Source organism: Balaenoptera borealis (assembly GCF_965194805.1).
Source record: "Balaenoptera borealis genome assembly, chromosome: 1".
Classification (NCBI taxonomy): Eukaryota; Metazoa; Chordata; class Mammalia; order Artiodactyla; family Balaenopteridae; genus Balaenoptera; species Balaenoptera borealis.
The window spans coordinates 174,804,517-174,820,572 of record NC_138860.1 but is presented as its reverse complement, the minus strand read 5'-3'; the positions used below and the strand labels follow the sequence as shown (position 1 = coordinate 174,820,572).

The following is a 16,056-nucleotide window of genomic DNA, read 5'->3' as shown; positions in this document are numbered from 1 at the left end:
AATAAACTAAAAATGGATTAAAGGCCATATACAAAAATAAACCATATACAAAAATAAACTAAATACAAAAATAAACTAAAAATGGATTAAAGGCCTAAATGTAAGACATAAAACTCCTGGAAGAAAACATAGGCATAACACTCTTTGACATAAATTGTAGCAATATTTTTTTGGATCTGTCTCCTAAGGCAAAGAAACCAAAAGCAAAAATAAACAAATGGGACCTAATTAAACTTAAAAGCTTTTTCTTTTAAAATTAATTAATTAATTAATTAATTTTTGCTGTGTTGGGTCTTCGTTTCTGCGCGATGGCTTTCTCTAGTTGTGGTGAGCGGGGGCCACTCTTCATCGCAGTGCACGGGCCTCTCACTGTCACAGCCTCTCTTGTCGCGGAGCACAAGCTCCAGATGCGCAGGCTCAGTAGTTGTGGCTCACGGGCCCAGTTGCTCTGCGGCATGTGGGATCCTCCCAGACCAGGGCTCAAACCCGTGTCCCTCGCATTGGCAGGCAGATTCTCAACCACTGCGCCACCAGGGAAGCCCAAACTTAAACGCTTTGAACAGCAAAGGAAACCGCTGACAAAACGAAGACATCCTACTGAATGGAGGAACATATTTGCAAATGATATGACTGATAAGGGGTTAATACCTAAAATATATAAACAACTCACACAATTCAATAATAAAAAAAAAAAAACCCGATTGGAAAATGGGCAGAAGACCTGAAGAGACATTTTCCCAAAGAAGACATACAGATGGGCAACAGAAATATGAAAAAATGTTCAACGTGGTAATCATCAGGGAAATGCAAATCAAAACCACAATGAAATATCACCTGACAGATGTCAGAATGGCTATAATCAAAAAGACCACAGATAACAAATATTGGCAAGGATGTGAAGAAAAGGGAGCCCTTGGACACTGTTGGTGGGAATGTAAATTGGTGCAGCCACTATGTAAAACAGTATGGAGGCTCCTCAAAAAACTAAAAATAGAGTTACCATATGATGCAGCAATTCCACTCCTGGACATACATCTGAAGAAAATGAAAACACTAATTCGAAAAGATACATGCACCCCAATGTTCATAGCAGCATTATTCACAACAGCCAAGATATGGAAGCAACTTAAGTGCCCATCAACAGATGAATGGATAAAGAAGGCTTGGTGTATATATACAATGGAATACTACTCAGGCATAAAAAAGAATGAAATTTCGCCATTTACAACCACATGGATGGACCTGGAGAGTATTATGCTTAGTGAAATAAGTTAGCTACAAGGATATATTGTACAACATAGGGAATATAGCCAATATTTTATAATAACTTTAAATGAAGTATAGTCTATAAAAAATTTGAAACACTATTTTGTACATCTAAAACTAATACAATATTGTAAATCAACTTAAAAAATATCTACCTCCCCCACCCCCAGTATGGAGGCTTCTCAAAGAATTAATAATAGAATTACTATATGATCCAGCAACTCCACTTCTGGGAGTATACTCAAAGGAATAAAAAGCGGGGTTTTGAAGATGTATTCTACACCCATGTTTATAGCAGCATTATTCACAATAGCTAAAACATGGGAGCAATCCAAGTATCCACCGATGGGTGAATGGATAAGCAAAACATAGTATATCCACACAATGGAACAATATTCAACCTTAAAAAAGAAGGAAATCCTGTCATATGCTGCAACATGGGTGAACCTTGAGGACATAATGCTAAGTGAAATCAGCCGTCACAAAAAGACAAATATTGTATGATTCCACGTATATGAGATACTTAGAGTAGTCAAAAATCATAGGGACAGAAAGTAGAGTGGTGGTTGTCAGGGGCTTGGGGGTTATCATTTAATAGATATAGAGTTTCTATTGTTCAAGATGAAAAGAGTTATAGGGATGGATGATGGTGATGATTACACAACAATGTGAATACATTTAATACAATTGAACCGTACACTTAAAATGGTAAAGATGGTAAATTTATGTTATATGTATTTTAACACACACACACACATACACACAAAGCTGGTAGCTTTCTGATCACCTAATAAATGGGTCAGAGTAGTATTGCCAAGTGTGGAATATGCTGCTTCAAAATTTAGAGAGGCCAACGATGGTGGCTTAAAACAATAAGAATTTACTCTCTCAAAGTTCTGGAGGTCAGAAGCCTGAAATCAAAGTGTTGTCAGGGCCTTGTTCCCTCTGAAGGCTCCAGGGGACAAACCATTCTTTGCTTCCTCTAGCCTCTGGTGGTTCCAGACATGCCTTGGCCTGTGGCTTCTTTACTCCAATCTCTTCCTCTGTGGTCACATTGCTTCCTCCTCTGTGTATCACTTATAAGGACATTTGTCATTGGATTTAGGATCTGCTCGGATAACCCAAGATTATATTCTCAACTTGAGATCCTTAACTTAATTACATCTGTAAAGATCCATTTTCCAAATAAGGTAATAATCGCAGGTTTCAGGGATAAAGACATGGATGTATCTTTTGGTGGGGGGACTTTTTTGCCTACCGTGTGGTAGAAGGTGCAGAGTGCAGCAACTTCTCTTAGAGGTGAAGGCGTGGCATGCCTCAGCTCCCTGCTCCTTACTCTCTTCATTAACATGTTGGACCCCTGAATCTTCATGGGGTTTATCTTCCACCCTCTGGCACCCATGTTCTTGCCACTTCCTGCTCCTCAGGTTCACAGCAGCAGGGGAATGGGGCGCTGGCCCAGGGAGGGGTGTATGGGTAATGTTCTGGCAGCATCCACTATGGTGTGCCCGATCCTCTAAACATTCCAGACACCACCCTGGGCCACCAGGTTGGCTCTAGCAGCTTATAGATGCCTCCTTCCCTGGAGAATTGCTCTCCTCCCAATAGTAGGGATCTTACCAGGGAGGTTACTCCCCTCTGGCGGGGGCAGATCAGCCACACCGGCTGCCTGGGAGGCAACTCAGTGGTGCAATTCACACTTCAGAGGGCCCCGTGAGATCAGAAGGAGGCCAGTCTCCAGCCCAGAGACATCATGGATTAGCTTTCTTCCCCTGCTCTGTCCTACTTGCTTCATTCCACTTCTGAAAGCCCACCCCCCAAAAATCCCTACCTCTGGATCTGCTTCTAGGGAACCTGAGCTAAGGCAGCCCCTGGCAGTGTCATTATGATGGGGCTCGGGCAGGGCCGGGAAGGGGGTTCTGCGGTCCCTGCCGTGTAAAGGCAAACTGCTTTGGCTCCTCTCTGCCGTGGGACATCATGAAGAGAGTTTGCCAGACCAATGGCTGTCTGCCGGACTCCAGACACGCTGACCTGCCCCAGTGAAGATGCCACCTGTAGCAGAGATCCAGCCACACCTGGCCGAGCTCCTGGCAGACTGCGTCCCCTCCTCAGAGGGCTCTTCCCTGACTACCTTTTCTAACGTTGTCTTCTAACACTCCATCTTCCTCCATCATATTCTCCCATTTTATTTTTTGTAGCCGTTATTCCTTTCTGAAATCATGGCATATATTTATTTGTTTGTTTACAGTCTTTCTCTCCTACTAAGGGCGTAAGCTCCATGGGGCTGAGGATTTTGGCTTATTCACAGCTGCATCCCAAGCCCCCATCATGGTAGTAGGTGCTGAACCAATATGTGTCGAATGAATAAAAGAGTGGGCCTGTGTTCTTTCACCTGAAGTCGACAGAAGTCAAGCGATAGGGTTTTCTACGGAGGTTTTAAAGTGGAGGCCACTTCTGGGGGTCACTAGGGTGGGAGAAAGCAGGTCAAGGTGGGCTGTCTTCCAGGTGGTGAAAATCCCCTTGGCCTGGTGAGCCCCTCCCTGGCTGGGCTTCTTGTTGGGTCTGGTGCAGACCTCAAGGAAACATAACATTTTTAATAAAACCTCAGGGTCAATAAAGCCAAATGGTCTCGGGTGCCCCTCCTGCCGGCCCCAGCTGTTGATGTTAGAAGTCAAGAGGTTGGGGAGTCGCCCAATTCCCGTGTAGTTCGGGGAGACGTAAGCTAGAAGGGCCTGGCCCATTTTCTATGAAAAAAACAAAACAAAACAAAACTCACTTGTCCTGGAAAGATTCCACCGCCAGCCAGAATCAAAGGTCCATTCAGAGTGACAGAACCGCTCACATTCGCCGCTAATGAAAACCAAATTTCTCGTCCCCCTGAGCGTTTCCAGGGGCTGCAACTGGAAGGGGCTGCTGTGGGCTCTTGGCCACCCTTCCTGCCACCCAGAGGGCCCCACCGTGTTAAAATAGTTTTATGATAATACCGGCCGCGTATTTTTCTAATTTCGGGCGTCGGTGGTTTAGAACTGGGTTGTTTTCATGGAAAAAGAAATAGCACTTGTTTGAGGCAGGGAAGACTGCCCCCTCGGCTGGTGGTCCCACTGTGTGTGCCTGTCCGGGGCGAGGGAGCCCTGCCACCAAGGGCCCGGGTTCCCCCAGGGAGGCCTCATTCGCAGGGCGTCTGTCCCCTTGAGTATGCAGGACAGGCTGGGGGTCGCCGGAGGGTCCAGAGATGGTGATTTCTGTCTTTCGATTTCACACGTCTGTGAAATCTTAGGTTCACAACCCAGAAAGGCGGACGCATCGCTCTCAGATGAGAAGAAAGGGCTGTAACGCCTGTGTCCTCCCTGCTTCTGCTTTTTTTTGGAAAGACATTTTTTCATGGCTTTTTCCTTTCTTTTTCCCTTTGATGGGCAATCTTTATGGCCAGGATGAGTCATGGGGCACAAACTCAGGTGTGCAAGAAATTACACCTTTTTCCTAAAGTCAACTGAATTCTTACTTTGAGCCCCCAATATGTTTAGCTAATGGGAAACTTAAGCTCAACTTTTTCAGGTATTGCTCTGTCCTTGTTAGAAATATGGGAGGGAATTCTTTCCTTGTTCTTCAGTTTTCTTATCTGTAAAATGGGGATAATGATAGTATAGACCTCAAAGAGCTGATTTAACACGGCAAAATATTTATAATAGTGCCTGGCATGCAGTGTTAGCTATTATTATGATTCCAAAGATAAACTCACAGAGAAGGCACCAAACCCAGCATGAGGTTATCAGGGAAGACTACCTGGAAGAGGTGACACCTCAGCTAATGTCAAAGGAGTTGGTCCAAGCATGATTTTGAACTCCTCTGCTTGGATATTCATCAAGGTCTAAAAGTTTAATACACTATACCCCTAACAAATGTGCTCACTTTAGAAAACTTGAAAAAACACTGAAAAATATAAAGAAGAAACCAGAAAACAGCTATAACCACAACCTTCCAGTGAGTTCACTCTAGATTCCTTTTATTTCTATTTTTTTAATGACATTAATTGATATACTGTATATACAGTGTGTACCTGGCTAGAAAATATTTATTCCTGGAAAAATATTTATATATTTATAGAAATAAAGATCTGGATGGGGGAAAAATCCCTGAAAGTATTAACAATGGTTATCTTTGGAGAGGTGGGATTACGGGTAATTTTTCTTGTCCTCTTTTTGGTAATCTGTATAATGTATTTTTTCTCTGTAATTACTACTAATTACACTAGTATTATTTGGTGTAATTTTAAAATGTGATTTTACATCTGTGAGTCTGTTTCTGTTTTGCACATACATTCATTTGTATTTTTTAAGATTCCACATATAAGTGATATCATACAGTATTTGTCGTTCTCTGTCTGATTATTTCACTAAGCATAATATTCTCTAACAAACTAGTGGTTACCAAAGGGGAGAGGGAAGGGGGATGGACAAATTAGGGGTATAGAATTGACAGATATAAACTACTATGTAAAAAATAGGTAAGCAACAAGGATATATTATATAGCACAGGGAAACATAGCCTTTATCTTGTAATAACTTTTAATGGAGTATCATCTGCAAAAATACTGAATTACTATGCTGTATACCTGAAACTAATATAATATTGTAAATCAACTACACTTCAATTAAAAAATTTGATTTTAGAATTTAATAGATAGAATTTGGGAAATTCAGACTCAGGATCTTACAGCCATTCCATCCTTGGGCCACAGAGGAGAGTGGGGTGGCAGGACCAGACTCTGAACCCTGGACCCTTTAGTCTGAGAGGCTGCATGTGGCCTCGGGGGTGGTGAGGGGGTTGTCACGAGCCAGGACATAAGGCTTCACTAAAACATGTGTGGGGGGTAGGGATCAGGGAGAGGGCAGGGTTGCTGTTATTACACACTTGGCATAACAAAAACTATTATCAAGACCTTGTCCACAGTGCCTCCATCAAATGCCATGAACCCAAGAAATTGAGAGACACTTGAACCTGAGGTTTGGGGCACTGGATCCTTCCTCTGACTTTTGTGCTAAAGATGCCTTAGGGAACACTTAGCTCCTCCTCTGACCATTTTGCACAGGCTTCACCCTCCTTTGCCTGGACTATTGCAGTAGCCTGTGAGCAGGTCTCTTCTCTGCACCCCCATGCAGTCCATATTCCAGGCTGCCATGGCGACTCCCCCCAACAGACGCACAACCATCTGAACCTGCCCCCACTCCCCAGTGCCTGCAGGACCAAATCCAAGCTTGACCTTCAGCCCCTGTGACCCCCCTGGCCTGCTTGTCTCCCATATCCCCTCGCCATTCCTCCACCTTCCCCACTGTCCTCCCAGCTTAGACACACTCCTGTCCTCCAGGCCTCTGCACATGTGGTTCCCTCCACCTAGAGGCCCTCCTGCTGCTTCTCTGAGTAGAAGTTCTGCTGGTGAACGTCTACTCATCTTTCCATCTTGTCTCATCCGCACCATGTATCCCATGGGTTAGCCCTTCTGTCTTCCTGTCTGTCCTGTGAGCTCCCCGGGAGCACAGCCGTGTCTTATTGGTCTTTTTTCTTGCTGTCTGGCGCATGAGGGTGGATCGAGGCCTGGGTCTGTTTGGTGAATGAGTGAACGAACTCTGGCCAAGGCCTCGCAGACACCAGGCCCAAAGAGCAGAGTGGGGTATGTGGCCCAAACAGCTGCCACCCATTAGGACAACAACGAGGTCACAACTGTTTCTAGCAGCTGGCATGGGCACAAAGGAAGGGTGGCTCCAGAAAGCCAGCTCTGGGACTGCTCCTCTCCCCTTCACTCAAGGGCTTCCTCCGGGCTGGCTCAGGGCAGGCTCCCTCTGCGGGTGAATATAAATATATAAAACAAACAGCGTGCCGTTAACTGCAAAACTAAAAATAGGAAGCCTGGAATCCGGCTCCCCGGGCTCCTCTAGCTGCTGGACCACATAGGTGTGGATGCGGGTGTTGGGGGGATGCGGCCCCTCACCCCCTCCCAGCTCCCCAGCCCTCGTGGGGAGGAATGGGGGGCACCCTGAGTTTCCGTAAGGAACAGTTTATTCTTTCACTCCGGTGCCCCCCCGCCCCCGTCCTTTTGACAGCTCATTTCATTTACGACCCCAGAATGAACCGACCCACTGAGGTGCATTCCCCGGTGGCCAAGCTGGGTGTCTGGTGCAGCTGAGAGCTGCCCCCTGGGCCATACTGGGGGGGCCTGGCTGGCTGTGTTTGTGGGGTGCAGTCTGGGGAAAGGGGGGAGTAAGGCAGGCTGAGGCCCTTTCCCAGAACACCGGCGCTGGCCCCGCACTGGCAGCCCCTCACTGCGGTCTCCTCCGGCCCTCACAGTTCTTCCCTTGGGCACACATCATTACCTGGGGCCTTCAACCCCTGCCGGGACATCCACCTCTCACTGTATAAGCCAAAGCCATCCCCACGGCCAGAAGCCCAGCACTTTCAAGTCTGTCTGGGACCACTTCATCCCTCAGGAGGTGCCAAGATCAGTCCAGTGCCCAGGGAGACCACCCCTGGGAGTCCCAAGGCCTGGACCACCTCTCTCAGCCTCTGGCCAGGCCGGACACAGGCTGTGGCCTGACACGGCTGGTGAACCCGTAGGCACTGCCCAAACTGGACCAGCTCCTCGAGCCTCAAAATGGAATTCTAGAGTCCAGGGGCTCCCAGACTCTGGAACAAAATGGCCCCCTTACCCTTGACGGGAGGTGCAGGAGGTGGGGGGCTCGGGCCTGGGCTCCAGCAGGCTGGGGATGCTGGGCCAGGGATGTCAACCTTTCCTTCAAGCCGAGTAAACCCCTGTCCCAAAGCAGGGCCTTTGGGGATCATGGGACTTGATACTACATACCTGGCATATGATACTTCTACTACATACCTGGCATACAGTAGGTGCTTGTGTAATATCTGAATAAAAAGGGAGGCTCAGAGAAGGACAGGGACCTCCCACAGGCACATAGCTAAAGAAGGAAAGGAAACCCTTCCTCCATATCAAGATTTTTTCCAGGCCCTTCTGGGATGAACCCCCTGAGGTCAGGATGTTCCTTCCAACACCTAACCTGAATTCCAGCCATAACTGAGGCAAGTCCCTTTTCCCCCTTCTCTGGAGGGGCATGTTCACGCTCCCCACCTGCTGCCACCTGCAGGCTGATATGGTTACTGCAGCTCTTCCCCCAGCAGCCTGTGTGACCTCAGGCAAGTCCTGGACTTCGCTGGGCCTCAGTTTCCCTTTGGGAACCTAGGTGGGCTGGTCTGTGCTTGCTAGGGGTAAGGTGATGGAGCTTGAGTCAGGGGCTCTGGAGGCCACACCTCCTCTTGTATCAGCTGTGGCACCAAAGTGTGGCCAGCGGGGAGGAGCTTGAACTGTGGCTCCCTCATAACCTCCATCATTCCCTACAAAGGGCCCCCAAATAAACACACATTACGGAAGCAGAGTGTTGAATTATAGATGCTGCTTCAGGACTATTCCTGCTCATCCGGGCAGACGGCACTCAGAGCACACCCACAGAGTAGTTCTGCAGCTCTGGCTGGGACCCTGCTCAGAGAAGACTCTTCTGGCCCTGGGGCAGAAGGGGTGCTTCAGCGCAGAGGGGCGGGGATCAGGGTTTAGGCTGGGGAAAGGGGAACTTCCTGTCGGGTGTTGGGTTTCAGGCAGACCAACCTAACTGAACAGGGCAAAGTCTTGGGATTAGCTTTTGAAGTATTTTCACTCAAAAATAAGGTGTTTTATGAAATTTCCCCTCCCCAAGCCCCAGCTGGACAGGCACGGTGGGCCAGGCCTCCTTGCTGGCAGGCTTGGGGAGGCTGTCAAGCCAAGTCCCCACACCCTCACACCCGCCGCCCTCACCATCAGCCACAAACTCCTCCACGGAGCTGTGGGGCCAGATTACACCCCCTCTTTGCACCTCTTTGACGTAGCTGATCGCTTTGCAGTTCTGATTGCTGCTAACTTATCAGTATTGCAGCGAACAGTTCCCAGAGATGGGCTCTCACCAAGGCTGCTTCACGGTCCACCTGCCTATGCCCCCTTCCCAACTCAGAGCCTGGGGGCGAGCTGGAACAGATGCTCTGCCTGTTCTGTTGACTTGTGAAAAGTCATGGGCCACCTGCGAAGGGAGAAGGGATGGTGGCACCTTGAAGACCTGATATTCCTCTGGGGTTCCAGCCACACATGGGAGAGGCCTCACCAGCTGCACTCACCCAGGGTGGTCTCTGGGGCCCTTCCAGATGGAGCCGGATGCACGGAGGCCAAGGCGCTGGGGATCTCCAAAGCAGTGGGGTCAGTCCTGCTCCTGTCCCCAGGCCCTGCCCCATTCCTCCCTGGCCATGGTGGGAGGACTCCCATCCTCTCCCACCCCCCACGCATACAGCTCTAGAAGTCTGGCATTGAGATCCTTCAACACATCTCAGAGTTATATTATTGTAACAAATCAGTCAAAATTTCATTTTACTGTTAAATAGTATAGAAGACAGTTTACTGTACACGGAAGTTGTGCATTAAAAACAAACACACCAAGCAAATTATAGTGCAAAGCAGTTTCCATCCCTCTCCAGCTTCTTCCCAGCCCTGGGTCGGTTTTACGGAAGATATGAGTATAGCAGGTATTAACTCCTCAGCATGACAATATGTCACAACGTATCCGTACCCACCACCAAGAGGCTTACAGTAATATGGTGCCCAAACCCCTTCGTTTCCTTGTGCTTTCTAAATCAGTGTGTTTGCCTAGTACAACTTCAAAGCAGCCTTGTAAATAAGGACCCAAGCTGTCTGTACCCACTATGGGCCTTAAAAAAGACTCAGCACGGCTGCCATCACTTTGAGTCAGGGAGTTGCGGGGAGGGGGTCGATTTATTTCCTGTCCCTGCCCCCACGGGGGCTTGGATGTCAGGAAGGGGTAGTAATCTGGGGAGGGGCTACAAAGTGCTGGGCACTGGGAACCCAAGGGTGCCTCCCACTGGGGCCTGGGGCCAGTCTACAACCAAAGAGGAGAGGAGGAGACACGAGGGCAATGGATTTGTAGCTGCTTCCTGAGAAGGGGTGGAGAGATACCCCCACCTCCCCCAGCTGAAGGGAGTCAGCAGGATCCCCCCAGCAGCTATTTTGAAGAGATAAAAGCAGGGGACTGCTTTTTCCAGTGAGGGCAGGACAAGAGAAGCTGTAGCAAGAGGGGTTTGAATAAGATCACCAGAAGGACCTCCTACCCTGTCTGAGCGTGTATCTCATGTGCTTATCTGGCGGTTGTTACAGGGTGCGGTGGCAGGCAGGCCACGTGCTATTACAGAGACAACCGCTAAGGAGCATTTTGTAGGGGAGATTTCCACATCCACGGAGGATGGGGCTGAAACAATGGCTAAAAGCCACATGCTGCCCAATGCTTATAAGAGTTTTGTCCTTTTCCACTTACGCCTTTCGAGAACTAACAAATTCAGACATGGGTTTTTTATGCCTTTCTAGAACGAAAAAAACTCGGACATGCTTAAACCCTTGGGCAAGGCCTGCTTTCCCATTTGTAAACTGTAATACTTCCCCTGTGAGCACAGCAGGGGCTGAGCTGAGGCTGCCAAGCCCTTCACAGCTCTTGTGTTCTGCCATCACGCAGCCACCACCGTGCTCCCCCACATCCCTCCCACCTCTACCGGGACACCCACACGTCCTCTCGGACAAATGCCCGAGAGCCACAGACTTGAGATTCCAGCATCTCACCAGCGCTCCCTTTGTTCTGCACCAGGTTGGCCTTTGGCGCAAGCTGGTGGGATGCTGCTGAAGGACTGCAACCTCTTGAGGAGGTTTAGGGATCCTAACAATTCCACACTCTCAGAGGGGGAGGGATATCGTTCACTATCATGGGGCCTTTTCCTGTAAGAGATCGCATGACTGAAAATGTTTGACAAACTTCTTTCTCTAAAATCAGCTTTAAAAACTGGTTTTTTGTTCAAGACTGCTTTGGGAGCAGACTGGTTAAAGACGGAGAGTTGTGTGTCAGAGATTGGAAGGTTTGGCTGGGCCTTCCCACGAGGCTGCGGGTCCGGGGCACAGCTTGGCTGTGCACAGCTTGGCTGGACCTAGGTGGGCCAGGGATGCTGACATCTGACCCCATGACCCCTTACCCCAAGGCTCTCTGCTAGGACCTGTCTGGTCCTGGTGCTCTCTCCAAAAATGGCAATTTTGAGACCAGCCTAGGGGGAAAGGGACCCTTCCCAGCCCCCACTGAGAGAACAGAGGGCGAATGCCTCGGACTGGTAAAGTGCATGGAGAACCTGTCCGCAGGTGTCTTCCCCGGTTTTAGGGGCCTGCTACCGCAGGCCAGTCTGCTCTGGGGCCTGGGACCCACGGACAGCTGGGATGGGGTCGGGCCCTTAGCTGCCAGGAGTTGTAGGGAAGCAGAGCTGGGGGGCGGGCCTGGGGGTATCCTCATTCCATCTCTGCTAGCGATTCCCTGGGGCCTCTGGAGGGGTTCCTTCCCCATCCAAACCATAAGCGAGCCCCTCTCAGGGCTGGGGGACCTTCCAGTTGTGACTCAACTTGTGTAAATGCAGAGAGAGGGCTGGGCCCACAGGATGCGGGGTCTCTGAGGAAGGTAAGGGTGGGGAGGTCTTTCTAGGGTCCCGAGGATAAGAGGCCAAACCATGTGGGCAAATGCCGCCTCGCTCTAGAACAGAGATGGTCTCTGTCCCAGGAGGCCTGGGCCCCATGACAGCAGTGGGCATAGCTGGGGACAGCCAGGTCATTCCAGGGGAGGTGGCAGGAGGAGGCTACTTCTCCCACAGGGACGTGGGATGAGATGAGTAGGATCTGGGCTGGGGGCGGGGTCCTGGGGGAGGTCCTGACCCCTCTGTACAAAGACGTGGCTGGACCAGATGCTTTCAGAGCCAGCCACCAGCTCTGGGCCCCAGGACCATGGCCCCTGGGCCCACAGCTGCCGTGAAGCGTTAAGTCCCATGAGTGCCCTGAGCCTTGGAGCTGGGCCCGCCACTTGTCTGGAAGGTTCCTGGGCTCCCCGCCACCAGCGGGAGCAGTCCACTTGGACCCGGGCGGTCAGTAGGGCCGCCACACGGCCTCGTCCATGCGGCCGGGCGTGCTCAGGGCGGTAGGCGAGTTGCTGTGGCTGCCATCGGCCTCCACGCCGTCGCTCTGGCCACCCAGGCTGGGGTTCATGAGGTTGCCGGTGGCGACAGAGGCGGCGCTGCTGGGGCAGGAGGCCAGCATGCGGGTGGGCGAGCGGTCGCCAGCGCTGCTGCTGCCGGCCACCATGGAGAACTGGTAAGAGCCGGAGGAAGCGCCGTAGTAGAGGTGGTAGGGGGAAGGGTTGGCCTGGAAGGGCCCGCTCTGGTTCTGCGGGGCCCCCGGGTAGGGCGGTGGGAGGTAGGTGTGGTGGAAGCGGCCGGTGGCCGGCATGCTGGCCACGCCGAGGCTGCTGATGCTCGTGCCCGAGGGGGTGGCACTGTAGGGGAAGGCGGCCGACATGGCCCCTGGGTAATGCATCCGGGGGTCGGGGAAGCGGCTCTCCGGGAGGGTCGGCAGCGCTGCGAAGGAGCGGTCAAACTGGCGGGGGTCGGAGAAAGGGTTCAGGTCGGAGGCGCCTGGGGGACAGCAAGGAGGATGGTCAGTCACTGCCCGACACCACCCCGGCGGCCTTTCTTCACGAATGACCTCGGGCTCTGGTTTACAGGCCCATCTAGGGGGATCCCTGGTGCTACATGTGGCTCTGCTCCGACCGCCCTGAGCTGCTCGGGGGCTGCAGCCTGCTGATTCCCAACCCAGCCCCACCTGGGAAGCAGGTGCGAGCAGGGGTCTGGGCTGCAGGTGGCCCCGGGCGCTGCCGGAGCAGGCAGAGCAGGGGGAGGGCTTTTCTCTCCTCCCGGCATCCTCTTCCCAGCCTAGCCATGCAGAGGCCTGTCGAGGGGGTAGGTGGGCTCCCCGCTGGGCTGTGGGTGCGTGGGGAGCCAAGGGCGGAGCCAGCACAGGCCGCCCAACAGCCTGGCCCGGCAGGTTCGCCCTCCCTCTCTCGCTCTCGGTAAAGAGGGTCTCCAACGGTCCTGTGAGATTGGGAGTCAGGCCCTGCTCTCGCAGACGAGGAACCAGGCAGAGAGAGAAAGATGGATTCTCCTGATGCTGCACAGAAAGGACTGGAACTCATCACGAGGCCTCTGCTTTCTGCTCCCGCTGGGGTGTATGTGCGCGTGCGCCTGCACCTCTCCTGCCCAGGTGGGGCTCAGTTAGCTTACGGGAGCTTCCGCCTGTGCTGTGGGAGCTGGGTCCACGGCAGCTCTGTCCATCCCCGCCCCCCCGCCCCGGCCTCAGCCTGGGCCTGTGTCTCCAGGGCAGCCCTGCAAGCTGGAGCTGACTGGTGGCCAGACAGGGATCAGATGCCACCCTCACCCGCCTCCACAGCAAAGTGAGACAGACAGCAGCCAGAGGGGCTTGGTGGCCTGGACCCTGCCCTTGTCACAGAGAGACCCAGTGTCCAGCCCAGGCCCCACCCTGGCTCCCCCAGGAGTTGGCTCCAAGACAAAAGTATCCCAGCCTCTGCCCCGTACTTTTGTAATCACAGACCCCCCAAACCTCAACACTCAAAGGGGCTTCAGGATTGAGTCTAAACCCCTTGGTAGGAAGACTGAGACTCAGAGAGGGTGAGGCACTTGCCTAAGTGTCACACAGCACATTGGACCTACACAGAATCCTAGGGCTCTCAGTCTTGAGTTCTGACACGTGCCTGAAGGGTAACTGTCCCATCTTTAAGGCAGCACAGACTGAAGGTTAACTGTGTGGTCTCTGAGGTTGGATACTTATCTTAGTTCTAACACTTACTAGCTGTGTGTCCTTGGGCAAGTCACTAAACCTCTCTGTGCATCAAGTTGTCCCACATGAAAAATGGAGACAATAACAGTTCTTAGGGATTAAATTAGTTAATACATGTAAAGTGCCTACTGAGCACAGAGCAGGGGCCTGATGAGGGTTTGTGCTGCCACTGCAGCTGTGACACCTCCTGTCCTGGGCACTCAGGACAACCGGCTCATTCAGGGCCCTGCAAAGATGAGCCCCTGACCCTGGGCCTTCCTTGTACCCTGGCCAAAGGGGTGACTCTGGGCAGCAGTGGGGAGGTGGATGAGCCCTCAGCAGCAGACTAAAGTCTGTCTGTCCCCAAGGCCTCTGTCCACCAAAGACCAGGGGCCAGAGACGGCTCAGGAGGAGCCCAGCCTCTGCCCCTGGCCAGCTCCAGGTGTGCACTGCCTGCCGTGCCTGAGGCGTGGCTGAGGCTAGAGCTGCAGGTGCCCTCAGGCCTCACTTCCCCAGATCTGCTTGAGGTGCTGTGCGACCTCAGATAAGACCTGTAACTTCTCTGGACTTTGAGGTCTTCCCAGCTCAGCTGGGGGGGTGTTCTCCTCAGCAGCAGGCTCTGGTCCCGGATGTGGATGATACGGGATGAGGCTCCGGGCTCCAGGTGGGGAGATGTGGGGGCTAGGGTCCAGGAGACGGGGGCCTTCTGGCGCATCTGGACCCTCCCTAACAGATCTCTTGGCTGGTCGGTGTTGCCCTGAAGCCTAGGGGGTCAGAGGAGCCTGGCCCCTGCCCTCATCTCTGAACCCCAGGGGAGGAGCCTTGTTGGCAGGGCCTGGCACCCCAAGCACAGCCAAGCATGAGGCTAACACCTTGCTCTGAGCCCGGGGAAGCGAGCGCTGCCGCCTGACAGGAACCCCTTTTTCAAAACAAAGGGAGCCCAAACAGGGAGCCCAGGATGCGATGGCAGGGCTGCAGCCCGGGAAACAAGGCTGTGCCAGGTGGGCCTGGGTGCGTGTGGCCCTCGGGGGTCTTGTGGGCTGTGGGCAGGCCTGCCCAGCCCTGCCACTGTCCTCTCCTGCCTCCCTCCCAGGGTGGGGGGAGCATCTGCCCTCAGCACCCCATCAGCTCCTGCCCCCAGCCCCGCCCCCTCCAGCCCAGTAGCCCCAAGAAACCCGAGCTGGCCAGGCCGCTGTCGAGCAGCCAATCCCAACACTGGAAGGAAATGTTTATTTTCTTCTCCAAATTGCCCCAGCTGCTGTGTGGTGGCTGAATGAGGCCTTTGAGCTGTGAGAAGCCCCCATTGTGGGCGGCCACAGCCGGGGGGCTGGGGGCTGGGGTACGGAGGGGTTGGGGCCTCGGCACTGCTTGCCAGTCACCAAAGCTGGGGGGTCAAAGCTATTAACAGGAACCAAGAGAAGTGGTGGTGGGGTATCCTGAGGGGGACCCCCCAGGATGGAGTCTGAAAGTAGAGGCTTGTCCCACCAGAAGGGGAGGGCCAGTGAGAGGGACTCCCCAAGCCTGGCCCTGCCAACACCCCCGTGACAGATACCTCCTTCTTCCCACTTTACAGATGAGAAAACTGAGGCTCAGAGAGGTGAAGTGACTTGCCTAAGATCACACAGCCAGTGCCTGGCAGAGCCCGAATTCCTAGCCAGGTCCACCTGACTGCAAAGTTCATGTTCCTTCCTTGGTCTTGGTTGTCAAAAGCCCTTCCTCTCACTCCAAAGGGGACAGGCCTGAGGACGGGGAGGCCTGGCTGGTGTGAAGGGCCACAGCGGCTGCCTGAAGTCCAATGCTGTGGGTGGCTAGCGAGCACCCTGCCTCAGGATACAGCAGAAGGGGAAGGACTGGGTCAGCCACTATCCCACACAGGCCCGACCTCCTCTCCTCCCAGCCTCGGGGGCGGCAGGGGCTCTGCCTGCTGCTGGGCTAGGCCTGGCCCTCTGGGGCTGGACAGAGGGTGGGTAGGCCTGCCTCAGGCTCCGGCAGGTGCTGATTCCCAAGCC

At 52.6% G+C, this 16,056-nt stretch overlaps 1 protein-coding gene across 1 annotated transcript in view; it reads right to left on the bottom strand.

Moving 5' to 3' along the window:
- Window positions 1-9,210: 9,210 nt before the first annotated feature.
- Window positions 9,211-16,056, bottom strand: part of RUNX3 (RUNX family transcription factor 3) — a 30,244-nt gene continuing 23,398 nt past the window's right edge. The window contains exon 5 of the mRNA XM_082342210.1: window positions 9,211-12,849. Coding sequence (XP_082198336.1) covers window positions 12,305-12,849 — 545 coding nt within the window. The 3' untranslated portion in view covers window positions 9,211-12,304. The remainder of the gene's footprint in view (window positions 12,850-16,056) is intronic.